The following is a 17,435-nucleotide window of genomic DNA, read 5'->3' on the forward strand; positions in this document are numbered from 1 at the left end:
GGCGGGCAGCCCCGCCCCGGCTCCCCCCGGGCGGCGGTGGGCGGGGGCCGGGCGGAGCGGGGCGCACGGCGCGGCACATCACAGCACGGCTCGGCACAGCACGGCTCGGCTCGGCTCCGCTCTCCCGCCATGGCATCCAAGTGCCCCAAGTGCGACAAGACCGTGTACTTCGGTGAGCGCATCTCCGGGGCCGGGCCCCGCATCCCCTTCCCCGCGCCGAGACGCATCCCCGGGACCTCAAACCGGTCCCGCAGCCCAGAGCCGGCGCTCATCCCAGCCTTCCCCTTCCCTGAGTGCCGGTGCATCCCCTTTTGCCCCACTGGGATGTATCCCCGCGGGGCTCACCCGGAGACCTGCCCGGCGCAGCTCCTTCTCCCCCGCGGCGCCCCCGGGGTGGTCGCGGCCCCTCCGCCCTGCGTCCCCGGGCTGGGCTGAGGGCTGGCCCTGGGGCAGGCGGCACAGAGGGTGTGGGTGATCCCGGGCTTGCTGGGCTGAGGGGGGCAAGCAGGCGGTGAGGAGCCCTGGCTGGGGAGTGTGCCCGCACCTGGGGTGCTGAGAGTGGGGCGGCTCCTGTCCCCAGGTACTGCTGGCTTGGGTCAGGGGAACCCAGCCCACCCGACACGGCCCGTACTGGGATGGGGCTCCCGTGATTCAGAGGATCTCTTGGGGCGAGGAAGCTGGCAGTGGCAGGTGCAAACAAAACCTTCTCGCAGCCGGTTTCTTTGATTCCCTGCAAACCTGGCCCCAGGTGTGCCATTCACCCCTCCCTGTCTCACCGCGCAGCCAGCCCCCAGCGGGCTTTTCCCAGCTGGGCGAGCTAACGAAGGTTTGGGGTTTCTACGGGACTTTTTCAAAGGCAGCTCCTGGGCTCGGAGGTCCATCTCAGCACACCTGGGCTGGGTTAGGGCAGCAGCGAATCCCTGCAGGTCTCCGAGGGCCCTGCTTGGGGTTGTGGCTAGTCAGGATCTCTGGGAAGCAGGGCTGGCGTGTCTCCTGTCAGGCAGCGCGGGCTGAGCGCCGCCGCCCGGCTCGCAGGGAGGTGGGAGCAGCGGCTGCTCCTCGGCCTGGGTGCCCCCGGGACGCTCCCCGAGGAGCTGCCCCAGCCCGGAGCCTCCCCGGCAGTGACCCGACCCCCTGGGTGAGCACCCTTGGGCCTGCACCGTGAGCTCAGGATGGCTCTGGGGATGGATCCAGAGCTCCAGCCCGAGCTGCCGCCGGGGACCTGCTGACCACGGGGTCCGGCCGGCCTGGCGCTGCCTCCCCACAGCCCTCCCTCCCTATCTCCCCCCGCTGCTCCGGGGTCCAGCCCCTGTTGCCTCGGTGTGTTTGTTTGGTGGAGAAATACCAAAGGGTCCTGATGATGTTTGAGCACTGGAGGCATCGGTGCTTTCATTCTTTTCCGGCCATCTCCAAGTAAACACAGGGAAATAGGAATTTGCTGCCTTCCTCCTTTAAATAAACCTATTTCTGTGTGGGTGGGAAGGGCTTGGCCCCTTGGATGTCTTTCTTTGAATGAATCTTTTCCTTTTTAAGCAAAAATAGTGCCTCTCCAGCCAGCTGGGCACTGACCCGGGGGCAGAGTTGCTCCTCTCGCTTCAGGGATGAGCCTGCCCTGCGTGGGGGGGGTCGGGGCTGGGCTCAGGGAGCCGAGGAGGAGGCCAGGCAGGCTGTGCCAGGAGAAGCACCAGCCCCCAGCAGTGTCTGTGCTCTTTTTCTCTCCCCATGTCCTAGGGCACTTGTGGGTCTCCTGAGGATGTGGTTGAGGGGTAGCAGGGCTGTACCCCCTGCCCCAGCTGCTCTCTCCCGGGAGGGTTTCTGTAGGTGCAGTGGTCCCCGTCCCTGCCCGTGTGGGGACTCCCTGCCCTGGAGGCAGGTGCCTGCAGCGGGGCAGTGCCAGCCCCCATCCCACACCTTCCCGCAGGGAATGCTGCCCCTGAGGGAGACGTGGGGAGAGGGGGTAGTGGTGAGCTGAAACGGGAGCAAAAAACTTCTCTGTGCTTAGAGCTGAAATAGGCTGGAGCACGTCCCTGTTGATGCCTTCAGCTTTCCCTTGAGGAACCGCCCAGGCTCTGGAAGAATAAACCTGAGTCAGTTTATTCAATGCATGAAAGCTCCATGCAAATTCTGAGCCGTCTTTCCGGGATGCGGGTCCCGGGCTTTCCGGCCGGTGGGCCGCGTGGTTCGGTGGGAAGGCGATGGGAGCTCCGCGTCCGGGCTTTGGTGTCGCTCCTGAATTCCTGGGCCGGCCCGGAGCTTAACGGGGAGGCGATTCATAAAGCTCCGCTTGTTCGGGAGCCTCCCTGGCTGTGCTGAATGAGCGCTGGCAGCCCGGGCTGCCCGAATGCCTGGGATTGCAGCCGCGGGCCATGAGTGAGAAATGCCGCCGGCTCCTGTTCCCGGCCCCGCGCGGTGCCCAGCGCCGGCACTCCTAGGTACCCATGGAAAACTCATTTCCAGCATGCCTGTTGCTTCATGCTCCCTGGAAAAATCCAGTGGGCTCCTCCCTGCGCAGTCAGGAGGATGTGGGCGTTTCCTGAGCTACAGAATGAGCTTTTTTTCCTTTAAAAAGCACAGGGAAATATAAAAATAGTTTTTTGGCTTTTTTTCCTTTTTTTTTTTTTTTTTTTTTTTTTTTTTTTTTTTTTGAAAGGAGGTTGAGGTCTGTGACATTGTTTCCAGGAACGGTTGGGGCTAACTTTCCTGCTTCGGGAGGTTGGCTGGATGAAGTGAATGTTTGAGCGCAGGAGCAGCCGGCGGGTGCGGGGCCAGCTCCCGTCCCGCGCTGGCAGGTGGCAGCGGGCTGCGCTCGGGGCTGGCTTTGGGCTGTCACTCCTGGCAGGAAGCTCCAGGGGCACCAGAGTGTCCCGCAGCCAAACAGCCACACGTTTCCCCAGCTCCCTTTCGCATTACTAAGCCTTAAATGAGTTTTGCAGGGTCACCGGCAGCCCTGGCCAAGCCTTCCGCCTCCCATCCTTTCTTCCCAGAACAGCGGGGGATTGCAGCAGCAGGGGGTTTCCTGTTTTCCCATCCCGAGCACGAGGCAGGCGCAAGCCCCAGGGATGCAGCAAGCACACGTGTGGGGGGCTCCGGCTGCGGGCGGCTTTTGGGGAGCTCGCTGGGGGCTGGGAGGGCTCCTGGGAGGCTGCTGCTCTGTTTGTTCACCAAGGGGCATCACGAAAGCAGGTGGGAGTCACTCAGTAGCACCCCAGGCTTAAAGCTGTTCTCCAGCGTTGGTTTGCCGGTGGAATTTCAGAGGGGGACTGAGGACACGAACACATCCAGCTGGGAAGTGAGGCAGGCCCAAGCCCAGCGTGCTGCCAGGGGCCTGCAGCAGTGCAGGGGGACACGGGGTGCAGCCAGGTCCGGTCCGGGGTGCTCTCCCTGCACAGCACGGCACCGCCGGGGCCTCCCGGCGAAATTCAAGCTGCAGAAGCCACTCTGCAATTAATAAATAACTGCTGTGCTTGGCTCCAGGCAGGGAGATGGTGGGGCAGGAGCGGCAGGAAGGCTGGATTTCCATTACAGCCGTCCCTAACAAAGGAAGCGGCTCTTCGAGTGCAGCCGGGGCAGTGTTGGCACAGCCCTGGCCCTCCAGCTCGGAGCGGGCTGGACTCCTTGGGAACTGCCTCCTGCCAGGTCTGGGAGCGGGAGGGCACCTTGCAGGGTGGTAACTAAGGATGCTCCACTTCCCTGCTCCCCGCGCAGGGCCCTGCCGATGGGAGGGATGCCTCTGTGGGAAGCTGAAGAACAGGCTGATTAGCATTAGCTTTTCCCTCAGGAAAAAAGCACGGGCTACAGCAAATGGTCTGTGGGAGTGTGGAACAGGGCGGTGTGAGGGCTGGGTCCCCTTGCTCTTGTGCTCTGGGCTTTGCTGGGACGCCTGGCAGTGTGGTGCTGGCATTGCCAGCGGTGGGAGCGGTGCTGCTCCAGGGGCTGTGGGTGCAGGAGGCTTGGAGCTGGCAGGCAGCCCTCTGCAAAGCCAAGGCTGGTCCTGGGTGACTCCGTTTGGTGTCTGGATTATGGAGTCCTGCACCCCTGTCCCAGCTTCTAGGCAGGCAGAGATCCTCATGTTCCCATCCTCCCTCCCTCCCTGGCAGGAGCACAGGGATGGGGAGAGGTGAGGTGATGGGACTGGAAAGGAAAGGCAGGGAAAGGCGGAGCAGGAACGCCCAAACAAGAAGTAATGGAAAATCTGTCACCGCAGTGTTGCAATCAAACGCAGAGCCTGGAGCACAAGCCGTGGTGCCACTCCTGGTTGAGGTGGTGCCCATTGCTCCTGCCATGGGCCCTGATGCTACCAGGGAGGTGATGGTGGGAGATGGGTCCTGGCATGAGGATGGGGAGAGCTGTCCCGCCATCCTGCTGTGCACTTGCTGGTGGGGAGTCCCAGTCCTGCAACCCCTGAGCATCCTCAACCCTGGGCTGAACCCTGCTTGGAGCTGTGGGGGGCCAGCAGGGTGGGGAGGTGAGGAGCCATGGGGCAGGAGGGGCACTTTGACAAGCTTGGCTGCTGCAGCACGTCCCAGAATCCTGCTCTTGCTGAAATGGGCCAGGAAACTGTCTTATTCTCCCAGCACTGCCTGCCAGAGATGACATCTCAGTGTGCAGAAGGAAGGAACAGCGTGCTCTGAACCAACAGCTACCCAGGGAGTGGTTTGGTGTGTTCCTGCCTGTGCCCGGCTCTCCCTGGCCACTCTGTCCCTGGCTGTGTGGTGGGCGAGGGCAGGGCTGCAGGTGGGCCTCTGATTTTTCTGGTGGTGTCCCCCTGGCAGTGTGGGCTGCATCCCCTGCCCCCTCTGGGGTCCTGCCTGCCATGCCTCACATGCAGGGCTGCTATGGAAAGCAGCTGATTCCTTGGGCTCAGGCCTGGCTGAGCTCAGTGCCTGGCTGGAAACACCGCTGATCCTCCCCCAGCACGGACACAGCCAAGCTGCCCAACCTCAAACGCATCCCATTCAGACGCTGCTTGATGAAGCCCTGTGGAAAATGGTGAGGGACTTGCTGGAGGCTGCCCTGCAAACCAGAGCAGGAGATCAGGGGCTCCTGGCCAGGGAAGTGCCTGCAGTAGGTGAGGCTGTGGCAGAGGAGAGGCAGGGAGCAGCAGAGTGGACGAGAGCAGTGCTGTGCACCAAGGCTGTGGCTGGAAATCGAACAACCTTCTCTTGCACCCGAGTGGCTCAGCTACACGGGGGCTCAGACCCTGGGGAAGACCTTGTCTCTCCCCTTGGCTGGAAGTGGGAGCCCCCCCGGGACAGCCTCTGTTCCCCCCCAGCTGTGCTCCGCGGCAAGGCCGTACTGAGCTGGCTTTGTTGCACACTTGGAGGGAGCCCAGCAAGCTGGAGGGCTGCCTTCCCTTGCCTTGCTGCAGGGAAGCTAAATATACACGTTTGGCCACAAATCAGGGTGCGGTGCAAGCGTCAGCACCGGCTGTGGGATGAGGGAGAGGAGCTGTGCCTGAGGAGGGCAGGGCTGGGGATGGGCTGGGGGGCACAGGAAGGCAGTGCAGGGCAGCGTGGCTGGGATATATGGCTGGCATGGCAAGGGCAGGAAATCCTCAACCTTCCTTCTACCTTTTCCATCTCCTGGCCACTTTGTGAGGAACTGGGGAAGGGATGAGGCTGCTGGCTCATGGCTCTTGGCTTTGTTTCCAGCCGTTTACCAGGCTCCTTTCCTTGCACTTTTCTTCCTTCATTCCTTTGTGTCTGCAACTGCTCTGAACTGAATCTACAGTCAGTCTGACAGCATCCCTCTCTGCCAGGGCTGCCTGTCTCTGGATCCCTGTGGGGATTTGGCATCCTTACTGCCAGACTGGGCTTTGTCAGCCCGTCCCCATGCCCTGCCAGGACTATGGTAGGATGGATGGGGCACAGCCCAGTCCTTTGCAGAGATGCAGCTGCAGTTATGGTTCCTTTTGCTGAATAAGCCTCCGCCTGGGAGCAGCACTGACGTCAGGCTGTGGAAATACCTGTGCGAGGGCCTGGGGCTGGCTCGGTGCGGCCGGCGGCACAGAAACTGGGAGGAGGGATGCTCTCTTCCCGTGCTGAGAAGGTGCAGCCACCTCTGGCCTGTGCCAGCTGCTTTGTCTGGGCACGGTGGGTAATTAAGGGCTGAGCCGCGTTGTCTCTGGGGCGGGGCTGCTGTGGAACCATTGGATCAGTCTGCCTCGACAGCCCCCTCGGCTGCTTGCCTGCTCCTGGCCTCTGGAGTCCCTCGGCAGTGTGGGCTGCATCCCCTGCACGGAGCAAATCCACCCCACAACCACGTCCTGCAGCCAGCCGTGTCCCGGCTGTGCCTCCACCTCTCCTCGGGGGTGTTTCCTCTGGGGAGAGGCTTCTCATCCATGGGCACCCCGTGCCCACCCACACAGGGCTGGCAAACTCCTGAGCCACACATATGTGGCAGAGGCCAAATTCCTGGTTGCAGGGCTGAGTGTGTAAGGGGGGATTCGGGGGCCAGAGCAGGATGTGCTGGAAGAGCACGGGACACGGCCTTTGGTGGCCGAGGCTGGCTGCAGTGACACGCCTGCACTGTGCCATCCCCTGCTCCCTGCTCGGAGCCGGACACAGCCCCGCACTGCCAGCCCCGGGCTGCTCCAGGGCTGCGGAGCGGAGCGGGGCTCCCCCGGCAGCAGGAGGATGTGGCCAGAGCCTTTTCCTCTGGAGCTGATGCAACAGCGGAGCAGCTGTGGCCGAGTGACAGGAAATCTGGGCGCTGGTCCCTTCCCTCCGCAGTGATTTATGGGATGGTGTGGCCGCAGGCTGCTGCCCTGGAAATGGGCTGGGGTGGCTCCAAGCTGCTTCCTCTGCTCGGTGCAAACAATGCCTTCTGGAAAGCCATCCCGGCTGTGCCGGTCCCGGATGCATCCCCAGGGAATCCTTGTTTGCAGCCAGAGGATGCCCGACCGGCCTCTGGGCGGCATTTCCATCTGGAGGCGAGGGCAGCCCCCGTGGTTCCCGGGCTGTCCCTGTGCTCCGGGTGCTCCGGCCGCCCCTCCGTCCTGCCCCATCCCTGCCGCGGGCTGTGCGTGCCGCTGAGATCCCTCTCGCTCTGCGTGGCTCAGGGATGCTACGGCAGGGCGGTGCACCTGGCAGGGAGGAGCCAGGATTTCCATCTGCTGAAATATTATTTTTTTTGGGGGGGGGGGGGATCACTGGGGGAGCGTTTGGTATCGCGGGAGCAGGAAGGAGCTGGTGGGGGCTGTGGCCAGCTATAATTGCCATGGCCTCTGGAAAACATCCGCCGGGAGCTTCCTCCTTGCTTTGTCGCCGTGACCGTGGCGCTGGGTCGGGCCGGGGGGAGCTCGGGTGACGCAGCCGGAGCACAGCCCGGCTGGCTCTGTGCGCATCCGCTGGGACACAGCCCAGCGGTTCTTTGGCCCCGAGCCCCTGGCTCGGCTTTCAGCCCATCACGCTCGGTTTCCCTCCCTGGTCACCCCCGGGAGGAACCTTCCTGTCGGGAGGGCTGGGAGGATGCAGGGCCCCTGCAATGGCCCCAGGCCAGTGGGGTGCTGGGACCTCCGTATTCCCCCAGTTTTGGGGAATCCCTGGGGTCTGGGGGGCCGGGGGCTCTTCACCCTGCAGCTGGTTCTCTGCTCCCAGAGGCAGATGAGGGCTGCAGAGGAAAAGGAGGGCAGCTCTGGCCCTGGCCCCTTCCTGTGTGCTGCCTTCTGTGAGGGGCTGGGGAGACACAGGCCCTCCTGAGCCCCTGGGCTTGGAACCAGCAGGGATTAGCCCTGGCAAATTTGGGCAGGCAGGCCAGACCCCAGGCTCTGGTGGGGCATCCCTTCGCCCTGCTGTCCGCTCCTGCCTGGGTTTGGTTCAACAGCCTGTGTGTCATCAACAGGAGGTGGATTTGGAGTTTCTTCCAACTGATGTGAGTCCCCTAAGTCCATCTCTCGTGTGCTTGCTTGGGGGTGCTCTCGGGAGTCTCCTGTGCACCCTGGTGCAATGGCTCTGCCCTGTCATGCTGCCCCTCCCTCCTGCCCGGCTTTGCACTGGGATGGAATTTTTGGGTGATGATGGCATTGTTTCGGCTTATCTTGGCCTTGTGACGTGCCCGGATGCAGCTGTTTGCCTTGGGAGGAGGGTGGCTCTAGAAGCCAGGACCTGCCCTTTGGGGAGCTCTTGACCCCCATCTCAAATGGATGCAAACAGGTGACATTTGCGGAGGTCCTCAGGGGGAAACCCGACATCGCGGAGGAGGTCTTCTCATGGAGTGCAGCCAGCTCTGGTTGCACTTTTATTTGCTTGTTAAATATTTTATTTGGCTCTCCTGATTTAGTTTTACGGTGGCTTTAAGGGGCTCACACTGTTTTCCAGCTGTCTCTGCACATGAACAGGGCAGAGGGAGGGCCAGCAGGAATCTGTGGGGGGCACAAGGCAGCCCGCGGCCGCCCAGGAGCTGGGAGGGAGAAGGGATGGTGCAAGGCTGGGGATGCAAGTGGAGCACTGGCAGCCTGTGCTGCCTCCCAGGGTGCTCCTGGAGACCTACAGCTCAGAGCCAGATGGAAGGATTGTATTTGTATTCATACAACCAGTCTCAAAGCATTTGCTTTGCCTGAATTTGCCCACTGGTGCTGTGTCACTGTTTTCAGTGCTGGCAGCGAGTTGCTCTGCGGGTTTGTGGCCGTGCAAGGACAGCGGCTGTGCACCCATCCACGCATCCTGCCTGTTCCTGGGCTGGGGGCAAGGGGGAAAGGTGTTTTCCAGGCCACATGTCCATCCTGGGTGACAGTGGAGGCCGTCTGCCATCCCTTCCTCCTGGGAGCATCTCTGGAGCTGCGGCTGAGGCTCCCCGGGGAGAGGCTGGCTGTGCGTGGGGGAGTGTGACTGCAGGGGCGGGGTGGGCATGGAAACGCCAAATATTTGAATGGGAGTGAAGTCATTCCGGGTAACGGGGAGGGTAAAAATAGACACGGGGAGTAGGAAAGAAAATGCTACCGTTGCTGGACTGGCGCGTGGGAAAGCGCGGCTGTGGGACGGCAGCTGGTGGTGTCCTGCTTCCAGCTGGGACAGGGTTAATATTCTCCTTAACAGCTGGTGCGGTGCTGTGAGGGGTCAGAGAGCAGGGGCTTTGTGCCCGTGTCCCACAGGGCTGCAGGGGCCCTGGGGGCTGCAGCACAGTGGCTCCTCCTCCTTGCAGCGTGGCTGAGGTGCACAGTGTGAGCAGCCCCCCTTGAGCGAGTGCAGCCCCTCCTGGGTGCAGCCCCGTGGTTCCCAGGGCCTGGCTTCCCCCAGGGCCTGGGTTATTATCATGGTCCAGCGGGTGCTGGGCAGTGGCTCACCCCTCTCTTGTGTCCCCTGCAGCCGAGAAGGTGTCTTCCCTGGGCAAGGACTGGCACAAGTTCTGCCTGAAGTGTGAGCGCTGCAACAAGACCCTGACCCCGGGTGGGCACGCCGAGGTAAGAGCTGCCGGGGCGGGCAGGGTGGGAGCCGTGCTGGCACTCAGGGGGGCCTGGTGGGATGAAAATTCCAAAGCCAGGGCTGGGGCAGATATCTGATGCCATGTGGAGGCACTGTCCCTGCGGCATGCAAGCCCAGGAGAACACACTGTGGCTTTAAACGCTGCTGCTGCAGCAGCTCAGGGTGCTCTTGTGCACAGCCCTGGGCGAGCCACAGAGTGGTGCTGGCACCACGTGTGGTGTCCCTACTCTGTCACCCTGGGCTCCCAGGCAGCTCTGGTGGGGCTTGGCATGCCCAGGAAGCAGTTGAAGCTCCATGCGCTGGGCAGACTTGTTTGGGCATTGCACAGCTCTGGAGAGGTGCGTGTGCTGAGAGCCTGCACTGACCTGCGGTTAAAAACACCAAGAACGGGCAATGTCTGGGTTGCCACGGCAACGAGAGCTCGGCACTGGTGCTCTCTGTGCCCGGAGCTTGTGCTGGAGCATGATGCCACTGCCGCTCCCCTGCTCCCCTTCGCCTGGCTGTGTGGAGGTGCCATGCTGCTGGCTGCAGCTGCTCATGCTGAGGAGCAGCTGTATTTCTCCTGTGCAGTGTCCCTGTGTGACACCCGGCACCCTGGCTTTGCACAGCACCTGTCATTCCGCAGTGTCACCAGCTCCTTAGCTTGGCTCTAGCAGGCAGCACAGCTGAGGACCAGCAGGGACAGCTGTGCTGGTGGCCCCCAGCCCGTGGGGAAGCGGGGCCTGTCCTGCCAGCGAGGTGGATCTGTGCTCCAGACCGGGTTAAGCCCAGAAGATTTGCTGCTTCTCCATATAAGGTTGGATTCTGTTCCCATAGGGGATGGCAGCCAAGCCCCACTGACTCTGCCGACAGCAGATTTGGCCCTTCCCTGCTTTTTCTCCCTCCTTTTGAGGAGGCTAGGTTGGAAAGGTGTCGCGGGGAGACCAGTTAAATGTTTACCCTCCCCTCTGGCATGGCAACGCTGTGAGCACACTCATATTTATGCCTTGCAATATTTTGCAGCTGCCTTTGGCCAGCCCAGAGCCTTCTCCCTCCCTCAGCCTTACCTCTGGCTGTCCTGGCCCTCGCCTTTGGGCACCTCTGCTCAGCTGCCACCCTGCCCTGCCTGGGCAAGCAGTCCTTGCCTTGCAGCAGAGGGATGGAGGGCAGAGCACGGGGCAGGAGCAGGGCTCAGTGGCGCCGAGCAGGCGATGGGGTGGGATTCTGCCTGAGCACGAGCTCCCAGTGGGTTTTCTACCCGGGGCAGTGTGTGTGGCAGCCCTGCTGGCCCCCTGCTCCAGCCACAAACACTCTTTCTTTTCTCTTGGACTGGGCTCCAGCTGGCCCATGAGAAACGGGGAGTTCTGGGGCTTATCGCCTGCCTCCTGCCTTCCTGTGGTAATCGCCCCAGACGATAGCGGGGTCGATAGCAGCTGGGCTGGGACCAGAGCCCATGTGGGGCCTCTGATCTCGGGCCAAGGCAAGGGAAAGGCGAAGCTGGGCTCCCACGGTGCTCTGAGCACGGAGAGTGGCCTGGCTGTGCACAGCATGCTGAGGGGTGAGGCCATGCCTGCCTCCGGTGCCACACAGCTGGGCTGGGGCGTGGAGGTGCCCACGGCTGAGCTGCCGTGGCCACTGCTGCTCCAGCCCCAGGGCACCAGCCGTGCACAAGAGCCCAACCTGTGCACAACACCTGAGTGCTTGATGCAGGCAAAGCCCCCAAGTGCTCAGGCTGGGTTAGGCTGGTGCTGCAGAACCAGAACTGGGTGGTTTTAGGGTGCTGGCATGGCTGTGGTGGTCTCTGAACACCTGAGGATGAGGGTGCTCCTGAGGGAACCGCGGTCACCGCTCAGCATCCTAACACTGCCCTCTCTCCCCAGCACGATGGGAAGCCCTTCTGCCACAAGCCCTGTTACGCCACACTCTTCGGCCCCAAAGGTATGTCCGTGTCCCCCTGCCTGGGGTGCTGGGCTCGGGGCTGCAGGAGGGACCAGGTTCCCTCATCCCCACTGGTGACCCCAGCAACATCCCAGAAGCCAGGCTAGCATGGGCTGAGCATTGAGCCAGCAAATGGCATTCCCAGGCCTGCTGTCTGCTTGTGCAGAGGGAGAGAAAAGCTGCTGGAGGGAGGGAGGGAGGAATCTATTCTGACAGCTGCCTTTTTATTTTTTTTTTTTTAATATTTAAAAAAACAAATTCCCATTCAAACAGAAGGTGGAGTTAGTCTCCTGTCCCAGATGTGGCTGGAGAAAGCCTGGGTCAGGAGAAAGCAAGCTGAGGCTGAAGTGCAGCAGGGGCCCCTGACTCAGCGGGGCTGGGGGAGGAGGGACAGGGGGCTGGGGGGACGATGGAGACCCCGAGGGCTCCCAGGCCACCGCAGCCTCTCTGTGCCCCTCTGCAGGGGTGAACATCGGCGGGGCCGGGTCCTACATCTACGACAAGCCGCAGATCGAGGGGCAGACTGCTCCAGGACCCATCGAGCACCCGGTGAAGGTGGAGGAGAGGAAGGTGAATGCTGCACCTCCCAAGGGACCCAGCAAAGGTGAGGCGCAGGGCAGGACGGGCAGCCTGGCCCTTTGCCGTGCTGGGCAGCCAGTGCAGAGCCACCGTGTTTGGTGACGGTGTGAGCTGCAGGGCTTGTGTGTGGGGTCCACCCACCCCAGTGTGTCCTGGCTGAGATGTCCCCTCACTTCCCAGGCACATGTCCTCTTCTCTTCCAGCCTCCAGTGTCACCACCTTCACCGGGGAGCCCAACATGTGCCCGCGCTGTGGCAAGAGGGTCTACTTTGGTAAGGTGACAAGTGGGCAGTGCATGCTTGCCTCGGGGTGGCTTGGCCCCACAGGGTGGCATGGCCCCAGAGGGTGGCACGGCCCCATGGGGCTGGGCTCTGTGCAGGAACCCTGGGGCATGCAGAGGGGCTGGGAGTGGGGTTTGGATCAGAGAGGGGGTTGTGGGTACAGAGGGATATGCCTGAGGGGCCTTCAGGGGTGGGTCCTCTTGGATATACTCCTGGGTTCAGGGCTTTATCTGCATTGTACCCGCTGCTGTGTCACCTCCCATGTGGTAATAGCTGTCCTCAGCCGTCCTCTGTCACCTGAGAGGCACTAGAGGGGTGGGAAGGATGTGGGAGGCTGGAGATCCTGAGGGCTGTCCTGGGATTTTGTGTATCCCCATGGGGAATGCTCCCCCTCGGCATGTTGCAGGGGCCTGGTGTGACCCTCCCTCCTTGTCCCACTGCAGCTGAGAAGGTGACTTCTCTGGGGAAGGACTGGCACCGTCCCTGCCTACGCTGTGAGCGCTGCAGCAAGACACTGACCCCGGGGGGACACGCCGAGGTAAGGGGGTGCCAGCCTCAGAACCCTGGCCTGCACACCTGGGGGTGCCAGCAGGGCATGGCTGAGATGTCCCAGGCCATCCTGATGGCACCCACTGCCTTTGCAGGAGGGCAGGGCTGGGAGGAGCAGCCCCTCAGCCTGGGGAGGTGCTGGGGTTGTTGGGGTCTCTGCAGCAGAAGAGCACGAGAGGTGTCCAGCCAGGCGGACACACCCTGGGGACTGGATTTTCCCCGGCCCCCAGCCCAGATGACAGGTTTCTCTCTCTGCCCCGCACAGCACGATGGCCAGCCGTACTGCCACAAGCCCTGCTACGGGATCCTCTTCGGGCCAAAGGGTGAGTGAGAGCCTGGGGACACAAGGGGGGACGCAGGCCAGGGGCACGTGCCCTGCCTGGGCTGCCGCTGTCCATGCTCATGCCACCACCCAGAGGGGACATCTCCCTGGAGCGTGCCCGTGTCCTCACCCTCCTGTTTCTCACCCCGTGCAGGTGTCAACACCGGAGCTGTGGGAAGCTACATCTACGACAAAGACCCCGAGGCAAAGAACCAGCCCTAGGCAGCGCCCCGCCCGCCTGCCCGCACGCTCTGTGCCCCTCCCGTACTAACCTGCTGCTCCCAGCCCAGCAGACCCTCACCGGGCTGGCCACGGAGCTGTGCCCTCTCTGCTGTCTCTACTCCTGGCAGGACAGTCCTGCCCCTGGGTTATTATCATGGTCTCTAATATAAGCTTCAGTGTTTTAAGGCTAAGGTAGAAGGTATCTCTGGTGGTTCCCAATGCGCTCTGCCCTCCCCAGCCCTCCCACCAGCCCCCCGAGTGTGGGAGGCAGCAGGGCAGGTGTGGGGATGTCCCCGTGGGCAGGGGATGGCACCCAAAGGGCTGAGGATGGGCGAAGGTGGTGGCAGGAGTCCCACCACGGGAGGGTGCTCTAGGCTGTCCCTCAGTGCTTGGGGCTGGGGTGAGGGTGCCCAGCCCTCTTCCTCACCAGCTGCTGGAGATGTGTGACATCTGGCAGCACCGCCCTTCTCCTGGCCCTTCCCAGGCTCCATGCCCTAGCTCTCTCTGTCCCTGGGTCCCACAGCTGACCTGTCCACTGTTAGGTCTGGCAGCTCCCTACATCCCTGTCTTTGAATCCCTGTAGGTGCACCCAGGCAGGTGCCCCAGCCTGCTCTGCCGGCTGGTTTAGGTTGGTGCCGCCCACCCTGATCCCCCTGGAGGCACAGCCTGTGCCAGGGGGCACCTGGCAGCTGCAGCCCTGGTGGAGGGGGCTCTCCTCTCCCCACCTTTGGAGGACAGAGCGCATTGGGCTGGTGGCCTGGGCAGCAGGACGCCCCCGCTTCCCAGAGCCGGAGGTTTCTCATTGTTGTTGTTTATTTATAAGCAGTTGTAAATGTGCTCCTTGCTTTGGAGAATGACACGTGCCCCCCTCTCACCCGTCCCCCCGTGCACGCCCAGCCCTGCTGCTGCCCGGGAGAGCAGGGAGAGGGCTGGGGCAGGACCCGCCGGGGCAGTGAGCCCTGGGCCCAGCACCCCGCTCTCTTCAGGCTCCCTGTGCTGCTGCAGGGCCGACTTTTGTTATTTGCTGACAATAAAGGTTTTGAGAGATGTGCTGTGCAGCTCAGCTCCGGGTGGAGTGGGGGAAGCTGTGCACACCACAGAGCATCCCTCTGTGCTGTGACACATGACAATTTGGGACCCTGCGGCTCTATCCCAGCTGGCTCCTCCTGGGGCCGGCCTGAGCAGCTCCCGAGGAGCTGTTCCTGCGCTGCGAGCACAACAGCCTTGTAGGAAGCTGTGCTGGCCCTGCAGACAGGATGGGATGGGGTGGGATGGGTCCTTCCCAGCTTTGGGGAGTGGGAAACCAGTGGAGAGAAGTAAAAGAGCAGGTGCCATTGTTGCCCCCAGCCCGCGCTTGCTGGGCAGGCACCGTGCCTGAGTGGGGCTGCCCTTGGGAAAGCTGAGCCTGGCAGCAGCAGGGCAGGAATGCAGTGTGGGGGCATTGGGCAGCCCCTGGCGGCTGTCCTGTCCCCAGCCAGATCGCAGCCCTGCTGCCAGGCCTGCTTTTAGACATCCAGCCGTTCCCCCTCGGAGCCGGCCGGCTGGAGAGAGAGGCACGGAGCTTCGGGCTGCCAAGCCAAACACGGGTTCTGGGAACTGCTCGGGCTCGTCCCTTCTGTCACGTTCTTGCAAGAACCCATTGGGCCGCCTGCTGGCCGTGCTCCCCTGGGGAGCCAGGCGTGCCACTGGCCCCGTCTGCCGGGGAAAACAGAGCCCCGGTGGCCCCGCGATGGCCGGAGCTGCTCCGTGCCGTGCAGAGGGGCCTTGGCAGCCACAGGCAGGGCACAGCTGCGGGACAGGCCGGCAGGAGCAGCGGCTTTTCCCTCCTGGCAGCAATCCCAGCGGCACGAAGCCTGTTCCCAGGCACAGGGGGCTCGGCAGCGCAGCTCCCGGCTCGGGAACGGGCTCAGTGTGTTGGTGTTTTGGTGCGGTTTCCATAGAGACGTGACCCCGCGGATGCTTTAGGGACAAGGCTGCGGTGTAAATCAGAGCGCTGTCGCTCTGCCGCTCCTCCCCTGACCCGCGGCCGCAATTTGCCAAGTTTGCCCCGTGCAGCAGCAGCGCTGCCGGGGTGCGGGGTGCCCATCGCTCCTCCGGGGCCCAGCAGAGCTGCCAGCGGCGCCCTCGGCACCAATCCATCTCCCCTTGCAACTCTTATTTCCCATCATTAATTAACGAGCTTAATATGCCAGCCTCTCTGCTAGCCTGTGGCCGTCCCCTGCAGCAGGAGCTTCCCTGATGGCTTGCACAGGCTGATTCTCCTCCGTGGCCCCATGCTGTGCACCAGCCAGGCTCAGCAATGCCAGCAGGATCCCATCATAGCCTGGCTGTCCCCTCGATTCCTTGCTCTTTCTTTTTTTCTTTTTTCTTTTTTCTTTCTTTTTTTTTTTTTAATTTTTTTTTTTAATCCTTACATTTTCTTTTCCCCATGAGAGTTTTGCTGAAGGAATGCAATGAAATCAAAAATAGACAAAATTCAGCTCTGCTGCACCATGGAGTGCTGGGAAGCCTGCAAACATCACAGCATTCTGCTATGCCAAAGGGCACAACCTGGCTGCTCAGGCTCTGGGTGGGCAATGTCTCCCCACCCTCAGGTAGGTGGAGGGTGCCTCTCATGACACAAAGCGTCCTCAGGTACAGAAGGTACCCACAGGGCGGGTGTTAAGAGCAGGAACCTGAATGCTGTAGAGGGGCTGTGGCTGTCTCTGTGCTCAAGGGTCAGTTTGGGGACCAGGGCACAGACACAGCAGAGTGGTACTTTCCTCAAGCAGGGAAGGCAGCTCTGGCCTCTAATCCTTGGTGCATTTTTGAATTTATTTTTGGGAGGCCTATGTGAGCTTAAAGTGTTCCTTTACTTGAGGCTTGGAAAACATCCTTCCCCTCAGGGATGTCAAATATTTTAATTTTTTTTCAGCTTGGACTTGCTAGTGGGATAAAAAAGTCGGAGGGCCCTGGTGATTACAGACAAGCTCTCCAGGGTACAGATGAAAATAGAGAACAAAGTGGATGCAGCTTTGCTTGGAAATCCCCCAAGCCCTGTGAATTTGTCCTGGGACATTTCACTTGCTGGCTCCCAGGTTTCCTGGGAGCCAGCAGAGCTCACCAGAGAACTTAGCAGCTGGTCAAACTATTCTGAGGGCAGTCTGGGTGATGGGTGCCAGCCTGGGCGTCCCCAGGCTGCAGGAGGAGCAGGATTGTCACCTAGTGGTGCTTCTCAACACAAGGCTGAGGGTGCCTGTGCCAAAAGAAACGGGGCTGCACAGCTTGTGCCATCCTTCATGGCCCAGAAAAGGGATGGAGAGTGCACAAAGGCTGCTCCTAGAGAGGAACAGCACGCTGAACACATGGGAAACACCAGGAAAGGAGCTGGTAGGGGTGGGAATGATGAGGGCAGCCCTGGATACATCTGAGCCAGTCCATGCAGGGAAAGGAGATGCAGCCATCACGGAGTGGAGGGTCCTGAAATGCAGGGAGACAGCAGGACTGGATGGCTCTGGGACACCGGGGCCCAGAGAAGCACAGCTGGGCAGGGAAGCCAGACAGATTTAAAGTGTTTGTTGGGAAGTCAATAAACAGGAGCCAAAAGGGATGAAGTGCTGGAAGATGTGATTTAAGATGGGATATTGAAAGTAACCCAGTAAGCACAGATTGTTTCCACGCAGGCCAAAAGCTGGCTCAGCTGGAGTCAGCAGAGGGGCTCTCCTGGCCTGGCTGAGCCTTGGCTTGGTCCCAGTGGGAGGTTAAAGAACTGGGTGCAACTACTGGAGAGGGTGTAGGAGGGCAGGCAGAGATGAAGAAGAAGGAATGGCACAAAACCAAGCAGAGGAGAAGGACTTGGCTGTAAATCCCCCTGCCAGTGCAGTGCCCGGGAGTGCCACGCAGGGAGAGCTGCTGGTGCAGGCTCTGGCTGTGACCCTGGTGAGGGATGTGCTGGCTCCCCCCTCACCAGTGTTGCTGCCTGGGGGCATCCACGAGGGAACACCCCAGGATGCAGGTGGAGCTCTGCATCAGCCTTTAGGTTTTCAGGCAGGGTGAGCAGCTGGGAACCATCCCGGGAGCTCGAGGGGCTCCTGGAGTGCCCAGGGGCAGACTGCTGGGGGAGGAATACCTGTGGCGGGATGGAGGAGTGCAGGCTGCTAATGT

General features: G+C 61.7%; 1 protein-coding gene across 1 annotated transcript; it reads left to right on the forward strand.

Annotated features, from left to right (window-relative positions):
• CRIP2 (cysteine rich protein 2) lies at positions 1-14,339 on the forward strand. Its single transcript, XM_041478891.1, has 8 exons — positions 1-172; positions 9,306-9,400; positions 11,282-11,339; positions 11,803-11,943; positions 12,122-12,190; positions 12,643-12,737; positions 13,014-13,071; positions 13,225-14,339. Exons 1-8 carry the CDS (start codon positions 130-132, stop codon positions 13,290-13,292), a joined length of 627 nt encoding a protein of 208 aa, XP_041334825.1. The 5' UTR covers positions 1-129; the 3' UTR covers positions 13,293-14,339.
• The last annotated feature ends 3,096 nt before the right edge of the window (positions 14,340-17,435 follow it).

This window comes from Pyrgilauda ruficollis, unplaced genomic scaffold, assembly GCF_017590135.1.
Source record: "Pyrgilauda ruficollis isolate IOZ18807 unplaced genomic scaffold, ASM1759013v1 scaffold47, whole genome shotgun sequence".
NCBI classification, from domain to species: Eukaryota; Metazoa; Chordata; class Aves; order Passeriformes; family Passeridae; genus Pyrgilauda; species Pyrgilauda ruficollis.

Excerpts from the sequence above, each read along its gene's own strand:
- CRIP2 (XM_041478891.1), top strand. The coding sequence starts at position 130 with ATGGCATCCAAGTGCCCCAAGTGCGACAAGACCGTGTACTTCG. Across the intron at positions 12,738-13,013 it reads CCCCGGGGGGACACGCCGAG|CACGATGGCCAGCCGTACTG; the intron begins GTAAGGGGGTGC and ends TGCCCCGCACAG. Across the intron at positions 13,072-13,224 it reads GATCCTCTTCGGGCCAAAGG|GTGTCAACACCGGAGCTGTG; the intron begins GTGAGTGAGAGC and ends CACCCCGTGCAG.